The 16,175-nt window shown below is 46.7% G+C and overlaps 1 protein-coding gene across 2 annotated transcripts in view; it reads left to right on the forward strand.

Moving 5' to 3' along the window:
• The window catches only part of Kansl1 (KAT8 regulatory NSL complex subunit 1), a 181,484-nt gene extending 165,655 nt beyond the window's left edge, over positions 1–15,829 (forward strand). For both annotated transcript variants that reach the window (XM_005402256.1, XM_005402258.1), the window contains 8 exons: positions 3,921–4,103; positions 4,601–4,789; positions 5,126–5,274; positions 11,226–11,347; positions 12,029–12,086; positions 12,279–12,391; positions 13,311–13,563; positions 14,065–15,829. In XM_005402256.1, the coding sequence (XP_005402313.1) occupies positions 3,921–4,103; positions 4,601–4,789; positions 5,126–5,274; positions 11,226–11,347; positions 12,029–12,086; positions 12,279–12,391; positions 13,311–13,563; positions 14,065–14,292 (1,295 nt within the window). In that variant the 3' untranslated portion in view covers positions 14,293–15,829. The remainder of the gene's footprint in view (positions 1–3,920; positions 4,104–4,600; positions 4,790–5,125; positions 5,275–11,225; positions 11,348–12,028; positions 12,087–12,278; positions 12,392–13,310; positions 13,564–14,064) is intronic.
• The last annotated feature ends 346 nt before the right edge of the window (positions 15,830–16,175 follow it).

Genomic DNA, 16,175 nt, shown 5'->3' on the forward strand with positions numbered 1-16,175 from the left:
CCTGCCTGGCAAGCGCAAGGTCGTGAGTTCGGTTCCCGGTACCGGAGAAAAACCAAAAAAAAAAAAAAAAAGAACATTGAGCTGGCTATAGTGGTGCACACCTGTAATCCCAGCACTTGGGAGGCTGAGGCAGGAGGATCATTGTGAGTTCAAGACCAGCCTGGGCTACAAACGAAGCTGAAGGCCAGCCTGAACTACAGAGTGAGACTGTCTCAAAAGGACAAAAAAAAGAACATTGAAATGGAGGAGGAGATTAGGAATGAGGTTTTAGTTGAGTCATTGATTCAACACATTAGAATTGCAACACATGGCATTTATGTAGTCTAGCAGTAACAGATGGTCTTTTTTGCACCTGCTTAGATTCATTGAGGGGGTCAGTTTTTCCCTCGAGTCTAATGTCTTGGGTAGAAGAGGAAGGACGGTTGTGCTTGCCTGAAGCACAGTAGGGGAGGTGGAGTGGAGTTAGAGGACATTACTGACCCTAGTCTAGCCCCCTGCTTGTTAATGTGAAGAACTTGCAGCCAGGATGGCAGCACACTCCTGTAACCCTGCCACTTTGAGAGACTGGGGCAGAAGGATCAAATATTCAAGCTCAACCTAGGTAAGTCAGAGAAACCCTGTTGTAAATTTTAAATAAAGGCTGGGGCGTAGCTCAGTGCAAGGCTTCGGGCTCTGTCTCCAGTGGTGGGGGCACGTAGGTTTTGTCCTGGCTAAATGGTTTGCTGTTTTCTTCCCAGTGGTGGGACCAGGACTTGTAGCTAGGTCTCTTAATTTCCTGTCGCTCTTAGGTTTGTGCACACAGCGACTAAAATAAACATCACTTTGCTTTTGGAATCCTGTTAATACATATCTGTATATGTGCATATAGATAGATATATACCCTTTGCCAATTGGACTAGCTCATCTCCTGACGAAGAGGCTAATTAAGATGTACAGAAGGTATTCTGCCCTTTCTCTAGCCTTCACCATCAATGCCTTTAAACTTAATTGTTGATCAATACAGTTTGGGGGTTTTTTGGTCTTTTTGAGACAGGGTCTCACTCTGCAGTTCAGGCTGGGCTTGAACTCACGTTGTAGCCCAGGTTGACCTCGAACTCGCAGTGATCCTCCTGCCTCAGCCTCTTGAGTGCTAGGATTACAGGTGTGTACTACCATAGCTAGCTTACTTTTCCTTTTTAAAAATGTTTTTCGTATTTATTTTAGGAGTTGGAAGAGGTGAATTTTTTGTTTTGTGATACTGAGGATTGAACTAGAGCCTTCACACTAAGCTACATCCCCAACCCTTTTTCAAATTATTTTGAGATAGGGTCTAAGTTGCCCAGGCTGGGCTCTATACCATGCAGTGCCCTTGCTTCAACCTCCCAGAGTTCTACAGCACTGCACCCAGCTGTCATTTTGTTTTTGTGTGGGAAAAAGAATGATTATGGAGAAAATTTTGAGAAGATAGCTCTGTTCTACGAGACTGTGTTTTAATACTTGGACGAGTGAGCCAGGCACGGTGGTGCACACCTATAATCCCAGCACTTGGGAGGTTGAGGCAGGAGGATTGCCATGAGTTTGAGGCCAGCCTGGGCTACACGGTGAGACCCTATCTCAAAAAAAGAAGAAAAAAGAAATACTTGGACAAGTCGGAAATAGTTGTTACTAGAATTTTAATAATTTTTGTAATTGTTTGGCTGACTTAAAGTCCAGTAGTCTGTCCTGAGATCTGTGGTGCTGAGGCTGCTTGACCCTTTTGGGGGAGATCATTCCTGAGAATGAACGTAGGGCCTTCGCTCTGAGCTGTGTCCCGGACTTGTTGTTGTTGTCGTCTTTTCTTTATTCTGACACAAGTTCTCACTGAATTGCCCAGGCTGGGCTTAAATTGTGACCCTCCTTCCTGCTGATGCTGCAGACATGCACCAGAAAGGTTACTTTATTCATTTAAGAATGTTTACTACAGTCCTAAAAGGCTTAGTGTTCAGATTAGTTAAGTATCATGAAATCTATACTATAGAAAGCATGGTTAACTTTTTTATAGTGTAGAACTCCCTTGAAAAATAGCATTTATTCTTTTCATTGGGGATAATCTGAGAAGTATTAGGCTTCCCCACAGAACTGTGTCTTTCTATAGCCTCATGGTGTGTTGGCTAAGAGTATGGCCATCAGAATTGTAGAATCCTACTTGAACATTAGCTGCTAGTAAACTGGGTAACCTTGGGCGGAATTGCTTCACCTCTGTGAACTTGTTTCCTGTCTGTAAGCGTTAGTGGAGCCTATCTTGTGGATGGTGAACATTGGATGGTAGACACTCAGTGCCTGCAGTCTTAAGAATGAGCTCAGTAGTTACTCTTCTCTTTCCTGTTTCCCTACCTCAATCAAATTGAGCACATCCTGTGATCGCTCTGGAAGCACAACCCCATAAACATTTATAAAATATATGAAGTAGAATAAATTTCTCATACTTCTGAAAAAGACATGCTGTCAGTGACTAGAGCTTGCAGTGAGTTTTGAAAGATGGGAAACAGGCTAACTGGAAAAAGAAATAGGAAAAAGTAGCCTAGAGCGCATGCAGGAACGAGCTCCTGTGGAGAGGGGGCTATTTAGAGAGGGTTTCTTCCCATATTCCTACCCCCCCAGTTCCTTCAGCTATTAAGTAGTGTTGTTTTGTTTTATGCTAAAAGCGGTGGTGTGTATTCAGGCTGGAACTTCTGAATGTTCTGTGGGTTGTTGGTGATTCCTTGGGGAAACTAGAAGCCAAAGATAAACATGCTGACCTTTAGATTAAAATTATCCTGTAAAGTTTTGCAGAACCCTAAAAAAAAAGCCATCCCTATATCCACAGTAGTGAAATGTCAGAATACTGAAACCATAAAAAGGAAAACCTGTAAGTTACAGATTGTCACTACAGGTCCTACCCAGAATAGTAAGTCAAGAAATAAGAATAAAAGGCCTACCTACTACAAAGAAAGAACAGTCTCCATTTGTAGGTGATACACATGTATGTATGTGTAAAATTCTGTGCCATCAATAAGAAAGCTGTAACTAAGTAGGTTTTATGAAGGCCACAAGATACAAGATCATTATATTAAAATTTATTATGCTTCTGTAAACTAGTAATGGACAATTGGAAATTGAAACTTTAAAACCCACTATTGGGCCAGAGGTGTAGCCTGGTCTTACAACACTTCTGTAACGTGCACGAAGCCCTAGATTTAATCCACAGAACTGAATAAAAAGCAATAGTGTCTTGGTGTTTTTTGTGGTTTTTTTCTGCATACTGGGGATTAAACCTTGGGCACACATGCTAGGCAAGCATTCTGCTGCCGAGCTAAAACAGGTAATGTTGAGGTAGGGCTGTAGAGGAAGGAAGAAGTCCACTGTAACCTCTTATTTGAAGGTTACTCACAAGTGTTGTTTTTTTTTTAACAACAATTTTTTGGTTTTGGTGTTGTGGGGAGGGGGTGTGGTATTGCAGTGGCGGGGAGATTGGGTACTGAACCCAGAAGGCTTAAGGCTTTCTTCCAACTAAGCTATACTCCCAGTCCTTTTTATTTTGAGACAGAATTCTCAGTAAGTTACCCAGGCTAGTCTCAAGCTTGTAATCCTCTCTCAGTCTCTCGAGTTGGGATTACAGGTATGTGCCAACACAGCTAGCAGTGTTTAGGATCTCCCCGACTCCTGTGCACATACCCCTGAACTTGAAAATAAAAGGCCAAAGTGACTGGCTTTAAATAGAAGAACAGCCTTCAGTACTGATCTTCCCTATGACATCCTCTGCCCTACTGCGTGTCAGGCCAGTAGGCAAATAAAAGATGGGTATGACACAGGTGTTGGCTGCTGGACAGTGAGAATGACTGGTGGGCACTCCTCACATCATGAGGGAGGAGCCTGGAGGCCGGGTGTTCAGACTGACCTGTGATGTTTTGTGTTTTCTGCAGATATCCCCACAAGCCTGCATTTCCAGAGCATGCTGAAATCTCAGTGGCAGAACAAGCCTTTTGACAAAATCAAACCTCCCAAAAAGTTTTCACTGAAGCACAGAGCACCCGTGCAAGGCAGTCTGACAGATCCAACCCGAAAAGACAGGCACAAGTTGGTCAACTCCTTCTTAACAACAGCCAGTAAGTTTCAGGGAACTCTGAGAGATCCTCCGGAGTCCCAGCTCTTAATTTTCGTTTCTTTTATAGTCTCAAGTTACTGGTTTGCCGTGCCACCAGAGTGCTGGGGTTGGGGAAGACAGTTGTCTCATATAAATACGCCTCTCAGTGTACCACCTCTGCCTGTCTTGGATGCTCTGAGGTGGACTGCAGGAGCTATTGTGAATACCGTGGCTCTTGGAACAAGACACAAAAAGCTCACTGAGCAGCCAGCAGCAGCATGGCGTGGGTCCCTCTGCGAGCAGGCTACCTTCTGTAGCCTGGTTTCACATTTCCGTGGTTGTGGCCTCTTTATGTCTGTTGTAGCCACTGTGCTATTGAGCAGAGTCTTCAACCCTGGAGGGTTACCCTGCGCCCCTGTGTCTATAGCACTGGCCTAGAAAAAACTCAGGAGTTCAAAACTCAGTAAGAAAAGATTTGAGAGAAGGTATCTCAAGCTCTTTTTCTGTTCCCCTCTTCAGAGCTATCCCATCACCAAAGCCGGCCTGACAGGACCCACAGGCAGCACTTAGACGATGTGGGGGCCGTGCCCATGGGGGAGCGAGTGACAGCGCCAAAAGCAGAGCGCTTGCCCAACCCACCGCCACCCGTGCATGACCCAAACCACAGCAAAATGAGATTGCGAGACCATTCATCCGAGAGAAGTGAAGGTAGGGCCAGGCCCGGCACCTCTACCTGCATTTGCGTCTGCTCAGGGCTTTCTGGGATGGCCCAGACTTCCCTTAACTGCCCCCAGCTTTGGCCTTCACTTTCTAGGAAAGCGGACAGGGGGCACCACTGCTTCTAAGTGCAGGGCCCATCTTCCTGCTGCAGCAGCCTCTGCCCAGTCTCTCGCCTCCACCAACCAGTTCGCTTCACCTTTTTACCCTCCAGGCTTAGGAAGCATTTTTGCCTTTAGTGTGTGTTGCTGGCATTCCTAGCTTGTTTGAGAAGTGGAGCTGGTTAAGATAGCCATGTATTCCTCTCTTCTCTGTTGACTTCCGCAGTGTTAAAGCATCACACAGACATCAGCAGTTCGAGCTACTTGGCAACCACCCACCATACGCCCCACAGTCCCTTGGTGCGACAGCTCTCCACCTCATCAGACACCTCTGCGCCCACCAGCTCTAGCTCGCAGATCTCAGCCGGCACATCTGTAAGTACCTGTGTGCGGTTCACTGCACCCCTCTGTGCGAGTTACTGTTCGTTCGCGTGGCTCTGGAGAACAGTGTGGAGGGTGGTTGTGAAGCCCAGGACATTAATGGGAACTCATTTTCAAGCCAAGTGCTGGTACCTGACCTTCTCCCAGGCAGTTAGCCTTGGGTGGTTTTCCATAGTAGCGGTGAATCTGTGCTGAGTCGTCCATTGAAAAGCACGGTGCAGGTAAACATGAAGACCATTCGGGATTTGTAGAGCTAAGTTTCACACGGAGCGCTTCAGCTCCATGGCCTACCTCAAGCGGTGAATGTGAGAGGAGGAGTACAGGAGAGGTTCCTGTGGGCCTTGGGCACCACGGCTGATCTCCTTGTTTCTGCTCTGCTGGCAAGTGGAAAGAGAGCGCTGCAGATTCACTGTGAGCGTTAGGGTATTGGAAGGTAAGGACGGGGACAGAGTCCGTGCCTTTTATCTATGCCAGGGCAGAATTACAGACCCAGCAGCTCAGTGTGGTGACACGTACGTGTAGTACTCACAGGGGCAGGCCATTTGTGGTGCCTTTCCCCAGCTCCATTAGCTTTTTAGTGTGACACTGCATCTGGAAGCTGTTTGCATAGCCATCCAGAGTAATTCTGCTTGATTTTCATTTTAATCCCTCATAAACATTCTAATAAGTACCCATGAAAGGGTCTTCTGTGTGATAATTACGATAAAAAGTGTAACAGTAATAGTACAACTTCGGAGCCATAGTGTTCATTGAACATTTGTACATTATAGGTATCATCCTGTTTAATCTCATCATGCCTTTTGAGATGTAGGTGGGATTATGGATTCTCATTTTGTGGGCATGAAAATTACAGCTTTCAAAGGTTAGGTAAATTGCATAAGGTGAGGCAGCTGTGAGGGTTACAGTTACGATTCGCACCTGGCAGTCTGACTGCAGACCCAGCTCTCACCGTTACACTACAGTCCAAGCCTGGTTGGGGGCCTTGCAGAAGTGACTTACACAGCCCCCTAAGCAGTCAGGGAAGATTGAAGCCCACAAAATACGCTTTCTAGGCCTCTCTTGTCAGAGAGGAGTTGACATTGTTCTCTGCAAATCAGACCATCTCTGAACGGCTCCTCCCTTCTCCACCCTTCTTCATCTCCTCCACTGTAAAGTTTGTTAGGAAGTGTGCGGTATCCCTCACTGAGGAGTCATGTGCAGCAAGGGCTTCGTGCAATCAGAGGGTGTGGGAGGGTCTAATTGTGATTGGAAATGTAAACTGAGATTCAGGACTTGGTGAATGTATCACTATTTTCCTCACCCGTCACCCCGTTGAGTCTGGGGGGTGGGGGGGTGGCTGTGTGTGTGTTCGTCCTGTGTTCTGCTTTGTTTTTTTGAGACAGGGTCTTACTGTGTACCAGCCCGGAGAATGTTAACTCGGGCTTGGATCGTTGGAGTTTTTGTCTACTGAGCAGAGATTTTGTGTATAGCCTGTGCTGACCCTTAAGGCTTGCATTGCCAGATTTGTTCAGTGAAGCAGATTTGTTTAGCAGTAAACCCAGTGCTGGGCCCAGTTCTTGCCGTTAGATAGAGAAGCTGGATGGCACTGGAGAAGCTGAGGGGCCAGGGTCGGGGTGTTGATAACAGTGCTTCACAGAAGTCGATGGTTGCAGCAGAATCGTGTCTAGCTTTTGAAAAAAAACCTGAAGATTGAGAAGAGGAATCCCAGGACTGTTTGTTTATGGTTTGTTTTTTTTTTTCAACAGTCCTGCTTGCTTTCTGCCTCTCACTCTAAAAGGAGTGAGTATGAAGTTAGACCAAATGAGTTAACTAATAGAATTGGGATATCTAAGCAGAGGTGAGAGGTAGAGCCTGTTAGACAAGCTCGCAAGCCCGTTTGTCTGAAGGTATAAACAGGCCCAAGAAGTGTAGGAAAAACACATCCGTACTTGTTTCTGCCAGCCAGCAGCTTGACTCTGCACACACCACCACCGCCGCCGCCACGTTAGAGGTGAGATATAGGACTTTCTCTCTCGGCCACATCCCCAGCCATTCTCTGTTTTGATACAAGGCTTCGCTACATTGCCCAGAAGACTGGAATCGCAGGGATGTGCCACCACACCTGGCTGTGTTTAGTCTTGACCAAGCTATGGAAAAGACTGTCTTCTGAGGCTTTCTGACAATGTTTTTCTTTTCTTTTGTTTGTTTTCTTTTGTTTTTAAAGACAGGAACTAGCTGTGTAGTTCAGGCTGGTGTTGAACTCCACGGTGATCCTCTTTTTTTTTTTTTGTTTTTTTGTTTGTTTTTTTCTCCGGTACCGGGAACCGAACTCACGACCTTGCGCTTGCCAGGCAGGTGCTTTTGCCGCTGAGCTAAATCCCCAGCCCCTCACGGTGATCCTCTTGCCTCAGCCTCCTGAATGCTGGAATTGTAGGCATGTGCCACCATGCCCAGCTTTTAAAACGTATTTCTTGTGTGAAACATAGAGCTTCCGCAGAGATGTGGCTGTGAGAAGGTCCTTGGGTATGAGATCACTGGGTCTCACCAGGCAAGATTTGCAAACATCTCTTCAGACCTTTTGGCTAAGCATTTACCCTAAATTTGTGAGGTCAGTGACAGTCTGGCTTTTACTGATAAAGAAGAAGACTGAAGTGAAAAAGACATTGTGATCATCTGAAGTCATAAATGACAGCCACTGAATTCCTGGCCCAGGAAGTGCTGATTTTTAATATTCTCTGAGAATGTCCTATCGTGATGGGACGAACAAATGAAATGTCACCTTCCAAGAATAGAAAGAATAGTTGTAGGGAACAGCTTACATTTCCTCAGTTCCTTTCGTGAGCTCTGTGCACCAGCCACACTTGGGGGTTTGTGTGTGAAAGCAGCCTCTTAGGTGTTTTCAGCTGTGTTGTTGCCATGGCAGCGTGTTTGTCATCCCACTGTTTCCCTCTGACCTCTCACAGCTCAAGTAACAGTCTGTTTCAGAGTAAGTTATTTGCTGTCTGGGTGGAAACAGCTAGTAGACCTTCTCTACCATCAGGCCATTAGGCTGCCTGCTTTATTCCTTCCTGATTGCTCAGCCACCATCGATGCTCACTTTTTTTCCTCTGACATTGGATCCTTGGAAGTTTTATTTCCCCAAGGGTTGGATCTTCACTTTCCACCAAAGCACTTTGCTTTCTTCAGTAATGAGCTATAGCTAGGCCCTCCTCGTCAGTCTCTTTCTGTTCATTTCTGTTAATGCAACTGGAAAGCTTTGGGCTCTCTCTCCAAGAATAATAGAAGGAGGAGAAATCACATCAGGGCTGAGCAGGTGGTGAGTGTAGATTGAGAGGAAGAGTTCAGATCTTGGAGAAGGTGCCTTCATGACAACCAAGGTGAGATAGTCTGTTGAGATGGGCCTGTCCTCTGGGCATCTTTCAGGGTAAGGGAATTCAACACTTAACCACAAGAATCATCACTTACGTAGGAGCAGTGCTTTTAGGTACTAAGTCATAAACAGGGGTAAACAGTTTTTTGTTTTTGTTTTGTGATATGGTCTAACTGTGTAGTCTAGGCTGGCTTTGAATTCACTATGTTTCGTTTCATTTTTTTTTTAGACAGTCTTGCTCTGTAGTTCAGACTGGCCTTGAACTCACTATGTAGCCTAGGCTTACCTCGAACTTGCAGTGATCCTCCTGCCTCAGCCTGGGATTATAGATGTGCACCACCATACCCAGCAAAAACAGGAATTTGAAAAAGGAGGTGTTAATACAGATGTTTATGGAGGAATAAAAAACACCCTAACAATTGATTTTTAAAAACCAGGCTTACTCACCCCTATAAAGTTCAACATGAGCAAGTCATCTCACATGAGCAAGTAAAGGAGAGTGGCCGGGGGGGCTTGTGAATGGGAGTTACTCCTGGGGAGCGCCTGTATTTCCCAACCCAGAAAGTAATTATTTTTCAAGTAATATTTAATTGAAGAAAAACTTCCTAATAAGAATATTGAAGAGGTACTAAACTATATTCATTTTTAATACTCTTAACAGATACAATGCATTATTAACAGTGCATAATAAAACGTGTGTTTACAAAATGTTAATTTTAATATATATATTGGAAAAATAGAAGATGGAATAAAAGACTACTTTTAACTCTGGTTATATAAACTTAAGATATCAATTTGTAAAGTTATTAATAAAAATCAATTTTTAAGGAAGGAGCCAAAAAGAATAGAAGGAAAAAATATTGAAACAAAGCTTTTACAAATAAGACCAAGGAAAGAGGGTTTGAAGGGAGGGGAGGGAAATGGGGAAAAAAGAAGCAAGCTATATCAGGTACAGGTTCCCTATGATGTTTATCATTATGTATATCTAAAATGTACTAATAAAAAATTTTTAATTGGGAGGTACCTAATAAAATCAATTAGCTTCTGATAAAGTATAAAAATTTATAACTGATTACCCTACCCTAGGTCATAAGCATAACAGAGACTTATAAAAGTCCACAATATCTAATACAACTAATAATAGATGTTGAAGAGACTGAAGAGTTTTTTTTTTTTTTTTTTCTTTAATTAAGCCTTGATCTGTAGGTTACTGGTGTAACCTCAAACACAAAACTGAGTAAAACACATTCTTTACCATCAAAATTGAAAAGTCTGAAATACTATGCATTTTTAAGTGGAGCTTGGTGACACATGCCTGTAATTCCAGCACTAGGGAGGCTGAGGCAGGAGGATCACTGAGTTCAGGGCCAGCCTAAACTGCAGAATGTGACCCTGTCTCAATCCCCCTCAAAGTACATTTTAAAAAATAATAAAGAGGGTATGCAAAGGAATAGAGCTGTTTTGCTAGGTTGAAAAGAAAGAAAAAAGTTGGCATACAAAAAAAAGCAATCCATGTTTCTAATAGCAAGATACCAAAATACGATCTTCTTGTTTTGCTGCTATGATTTGTGTCACTGAAAGTACTTCACTGCACGTTACACTTCAGTCTGCCTTGCCTTGCTCCACGTGCATCAGTTCTGTGTACTGGGAGATTTACCTTTTTCCTCTTTAATATGGTCAGGTGCCCTTCCCCCCTCCTAATTTTCAATAATTTGTTTCAGACACTAACTTCTGGCTCATATTTTTCCAGAAAATTCTAGATCTGGGAGTGCTTGCATTAATCCATCATCTGTGTCTGAATGCACATTCTAAATTTGTCTCTCTGGTATATCTTCAGCTGACAGATTGATGTGTGGGGCAAAGTCTGTTGTCTTTTTTTTTTTTTTTTGAGACCAGGTCTGGCTGTGTAGTCCCAAGTTGGCCTTGAACTTGAAGCAGTCCTCCTTCCTCAGCCTTCTGAGCTCTGGGCTTGTAGGTGTGCACCACCACCCTCAGCTTGTCTTTTGTTTTGTTTGGTTACTTGAGACAGGATCTCGCTATGTAGTTTGGGGTGACCTTAAACTCACTATATACCCCAAACTGGCGTCGAGCTGCTGGTGATCCTCCTGACTCAGCCTTCTTAGTGCTGGGCTTACGGGTGTGCATCGCTATGCCTGGCTCAAAGTCTGTCTTCTAATAACCTAAATCGGCTATCTCTAGGTATACAGTTGGTTCTTCCATCCTATATTATTCCCTTTTTTCCTAGTAGTAGTCTTTGGTGTCAAGGTGTCAGTCTTCCAATTTGATTGAAAAATATTTATCCTTCATAAATGATTTTCTTTTGTGTATAATTACCCTGTTTTGTGTTTCTCTTGGGTTTAATAAAGCAAAGCCTACTGACTTTTCCGACTGAAAAACACATTTTGTCAAACTTTTCTTGGTGTAGTCAAGGTGTATACAGCAAAAAAGAGTCTCCTCAGGGTACATTACCACCCCAGTCACTGCAGGCTCCGCCGAAGAGCCCAGATGTCAGGTTACCACTGGCGCTATTGCAGCCCTTGGAAGAGTGGTGTCTGTAGACTTGTGCCTCCCGCTAAACGGAACCTTTGTCTTACAGCAGCCAGTAAGGAGGAGAAGGGGAGAGAGCTCCTTCGATATTAACAACATCGTCATCCCGATGTCTGTCGCTGCCACGACCCGTGTAGAGAAGCTGCAGTACAAGGAAATTCTCACTCCCAGGTAGGAGTCCTCAGTAACTAGCTCCTCTTCCTTCCACTGTTCTTCCGATGGAGCCTTGAACCCTGACCCGGGCTCCTGTCTTCTCTCTGAGGAGGGTATCACCCATTAAGAGTGAGCTTGCTTTTATAGATAGCTCTCTCTCATTCCATGGTGTAAATTCTCTGACTGGATTAGAGGGTCCAGCCTGGCAGGCCACTGGCCATCACTGGTCTACAGACAGGTTTTGTTAATCCATACAGTACATTCTAAAATACTGAGTTGGTTGTCAACATCAAAGCAGGAGTTCAAGCTGGGTGTGGTGACACATGCCTGTAATCCCAGCACTCGGGAGGCTGAGGCAAGAGGATCGTTGCAAGTTTGAGACCAGCCTGGGGTACAGAGTGAGCTCAAGGCCAGCCTGAACTGCATAGCGAGACCCTGTCTCAAAAAGACCAAAAAAAAAGAAAAAAGAAAAAACCCACAAAAAAACAGCAGGTCACATAAGAATATTTCCAGCTTTTGTTGTCAGACCAGATAGAGCACCCCTGTGGTGTCAGTCCACTGTTAGCAGTGCTTGCCCTCATTAGACTCCCAGTCCCAGCCCCGCCTTCAGCTTGCTTCCGTTTCTCACCTCGGGGGATGTGAGTATAGGACCTGTTGAGACTCTGCCGTCCCCTGATCCTGCTTCCTGTTTTTCTGCAGCTGGCGGGAAGTTGATCTTCAGTCTCTGAAGGGCAATCCAGATGAGGAGAATGAGGAGGTAATGTTGTCCTCAGCGCATGTGTGCACACATCCCAGATGCCATAAGCCTTGTCTGAGTCAAGTGCAAGCTCGGTGCGGCCTTACCCTGGCCAGGAAGAACCTAAGAAAGGGTGGGCCTGGTATGCAGTGGCCCATGCTTAAGTCCACCTTCACGGAGGGGTGGGCAACCAATGCAGCCGCTCTGTTGCAGATTGAAGACTTGTCAGATGCAGCCTTCGCCGCCCTGCATGCCAAATGTGAGGAGATGGAGCGGGCTCGGTGGCTGTGGACCACAAGTGTGCCACCCCAGAGGCGGGGCAGCAGGTGAGGGGGCGGGCACAGACCCCAGGGCCTGTGGGGGAGGTGGGCAGGGAGTCGGAGCTCTGCTTGTATGCAGGCCTGCCGCTGCCTCCTTATTCTTCATGTAATTATCTACTGCCAATGGCTGAGAATGTAAGATTTGCTTGGTATTTGTAGGAGCAGTGAATTTGTAAGTTGGACGCTAGATCCTTGCTAAGTAGTCTGTAGCCTGTTCTCATAAATTCTAGTGAGCTGCTGTGGCACTTGGAGGCCATTGGGCATCGTGATAATTTAGCCAGAGGAGCTTTTAAGGCCTTTCTCAAGTTACCCTCTTCGGGGTGGTGGACTGTGCTTTTTATGGTTCTACCTTAGAACGGTCCCATCCGTATGTCACTGTCCTGTCTGTCCCTAACGGTAGCACAAAACCTGCAGATTCTTTTTTTTTTTTTTTTTTTTTTTTTTTTTTTTCTCCGGTCCCAGGAACCGAACTCACGACCTTGCGCTTGCCAGGCAGGTGCTTTTTGCCGCTGAGCTAAATCCCCAGCCCCTAACCTGCAGATTCTTAAATAGAAAAATTTGGGGTCTTCAGTTCATCTTGTTGGGTTGTGTTTCGTTCACACCAGGGTCTGGGTAAATTTCCGAACCCCCATGGGTCCGTGAGGCTCTGTGCCAGGGATTAGAGAGGAGCTTTGAAGGCCGTGATAACACACACAGTGTTCCTGCGGTGATAACACACACAGTGCTTGGCTCCCGTGCTGTGTGCCTGCCCCCCGGGCAGTCGTGAAGCAAGTGGGATTTGCTGTGTCTTAGGAGAATGCTGTCAGCCTCAGCTTCATGGCGAGGGTGCCTCTCTCGTGCCTCCTCTTCACCCCCACGTCCCCAGAAACAGACAAGAAGTTCCTTATTTACTCAGGTACTGACATAGGCCTTCCTTGGTGCACAGGTCTTACAGGTCATCAGACGGCCGGACCACCCCCCAGCTGGGCAGTGCCAACCCCTCCACCCCGCAGCCCGCCTCCCCTGATGTCAGCAGTAGCCACTCTTTATCGGAGTTCTCCCACTGTCAGTCCCCTAGGAGCCCCATTAGCCCAGAATTGCACTCAGCACCCCTCACCCCCGTGGCCCGGGACGCCCTGAGACCCTTAGCCAGCGAAGACGCCCGCTGTCCCACACCAGAGCTGGGTTTGGATGAACAGGTAAGCCCATCTTCGCAGGGGTTGGCGGGATGGCGGGGTCCAAAGGAGACAGCACCTGCTGAAGGTAGATCTTCATGACACGCCCCCTTGTTTTGAGAGGGTGGAGGGCTGCGCCTGAAGTTATTTGCAGGTAAAACGGACCGGGTGTGTAGGCACATGCCCATCATCTCAACTACTTGGGAGGCTGAGGCAGGAGGAATGTGCGTTTCGGGCCAGCCTGGGCAATTTAGATCCTGCCTCAAAAAATAAAAAAGGCTGGGGATGTAACTCCATAGCAGAGCACTTGGCTAGCGTGAATAATCCCTTGGATTCAATCCCCAGCTCTGAAAAAAAAAAAAGTTACAGGGTGGAACTGTGCTGGCCGTTGTTAAAAGCGGCCCTGCCGGGGTCTTGCCAGACCTCCTCAGGCGCCCTCACTGGGGGTCACGGACCCCAGGCCCGGTTTCAAGGCCAGAGGCAGGCTGGGAGCGGTCCTCACCACAGCGCCTTGTCTGCCCACAGTCTGTCCAGCCGTGGGAGCGGCGGACGTTTCCCCTGCCATACAGTCCCCAGGCTGAGTGTGAGGACCAGCTGGATCCCCAGGAACGGGCAGCCCGCTGCACCCGACGGACCTCAGGCAGCAAGACTGGCCGAGAGGCAGAGGCGGCACCCACCTCGCCTCCCGTTGTCCCCCTCAAAAGTCGGCATCTGGCGGCGGCGGTCACAGCTCAGCGCCCGGCTCACAGATGAGCAGGAGACGAGAACCGAGACAGACTCTCTAACTTGGCATTAAAGCTTCAGAGATCTCTGCGTTTGATATTCAAACATCATATGCCGGAAATTTTCACAGTTTTTAGTGAATTTAAGGAATTTAGATCCTCCTTTGGTATTATTTTTCTTGTTTTAATTTTTGTTTTGTTTCCATGTTTTCTTGTCACACACCTGAGCACTTCCTCCAGCTGGCAGACAGAAGTTCAGGACGAGGCCTTTCGACCTGGTCCCGGCACATCCTCTGCCCTGTTGAATCACTGGACTTATCACTGTTAGATGATCGCCCCTCTCCCTCACCTGCGGGCAGGGTGGGAAGGCCAGATGGGCAGAAGGGACGGAAAGCTGCCGTTCAGCGTGGCCTTACGTTAGGGTGGACCGGTAAGGGCGCCGTGGGCTCTGAGCCCTCCCCTCCCGTCTGTGGCTTGGCTGATCTGTAGCCTTCCTTCCTGGCTGGATCCGCCTGGTTTTCTGGACGATGACCCTCCAGAACCTCTTTGCCTTAACTGCCGGCTGCTCTCCCTGAGCTCTCAGCTGGCGGGAAGGTTCCCCTTGTCTCGGTATCTCAAGGCTGACTTTGTTTTACCTGCACTTGGTCATCTCTGTTTTGACTCCTTAACGGCAGTGACCTGGCAGCGGCTGCTCAGGTCCCCCCGCCCTGCCCGCGCCCACCCTTGCCCAGCCGCCCTCCGCGCGCACACATCCACACGCCTCGGTCCTTCCGCCCTGAAGGTCGTGCGCCCGTCCTGGTCTGCAGGCGGGGTTAGGACTCCTGATCCTGGTCTTCTCTCCCCAGGGGTCTGGGAAGTAAGCAGCCGTCTCCCCTGTATAATTTCGTTCTCACTGACGGGCTCACGTAATCATGTTCGTTCACCTCCAGCTCCCGTCAGTGTCAGTTACCCGCTCCGCCCGCCGCACCCCCGCCTGTGGAGCTTGTCTGGTCCGAGCTGTGGTTTCCATCCCTCCCGTCGCCTCCTTCGTTAACCTTGTGCCTGTCTCATGTATAATCACATCACCAAAAAGGGGGAGGGGGGAAGGACTTTTTTTTCCTGCCATTTTGTAATCGTATAAAAATAGTAGACAAACTGCTTAATGGTTCGGGGGTTTTTTCACAATTTTCAACATTAGTGATTTTTTTTTTCCGGTTCTGTTTGCAAGTTAAAGGGTTTGTCATTGTTTCTTTAAACAACAATAATGCACCATATCCCTATGCATAAAGTGCTTCTTCTATTTATAAGGTTGAAAATTCTGAATAACCCTTTTAGCATTGTAAAAAAAAAACAAAAAAACAAAAAAAACAAAAATTAAAAAAAACTTGTATTTTGTAAATATTTTCTTTTCCTGCTTTGAGCTGTGTAATGGCAGCGAAACATGTAGCTGTCTTTGTTCTATAGAAATGCTTTTCTTCAGAGAAGCTGATCTTTGTTAATGTCTTGATTCTGTTCGCAAAGCACAGACTAGTGCTTAAAAAAAAAGAAAAGAAAAAATGAAAAAAAAAAATAAAAAAAGAGTTACAGAACATTGTGTGTCTGGCCGTCTTGTCATACTGGGTGGGTGTTCGGGGCTGGGGTGGCGCTCTGGCGGAGGCTTTTCCGGAGGAGGCGCGCCTCAGGTCTCTGGTCTCCTGGGAGCTGGCAGGTCACGTGACGAGGGGTGGTGGCGCTCACTGGGGTAAAGGTCGCCCAGATCATCTCGTTTTCTCACTGAGTGAAAGCACTTGGTCCATTGCTCCTCGGTGTTCTGATGTCCTTTTCTCTAAAGAGGCAGTGAGTGTAGTCTTGAAACCTGTGTTGCTCTTTAATGGAGATTGTACTTTCCATCATCGAACTGTTCTGGGTTGGGGGTCAGGAATGTGTGTGTATGGG

Source organism: Chinchilla lanigera, unplaced genomic scaffold, assembly GCF_000276665.1.
Source record: "Chinchilla lanigera isolate Chin_1 unplaced genomic scaffold, ChiLan1.0 scaffold00077, whole genome shotgun sequence".
NCBI lineage: Eukaryota > Metazoa > Chordata > Mammalia > Rodentia > Chinchillidae > Chinchilla > Chinchilla lanigera.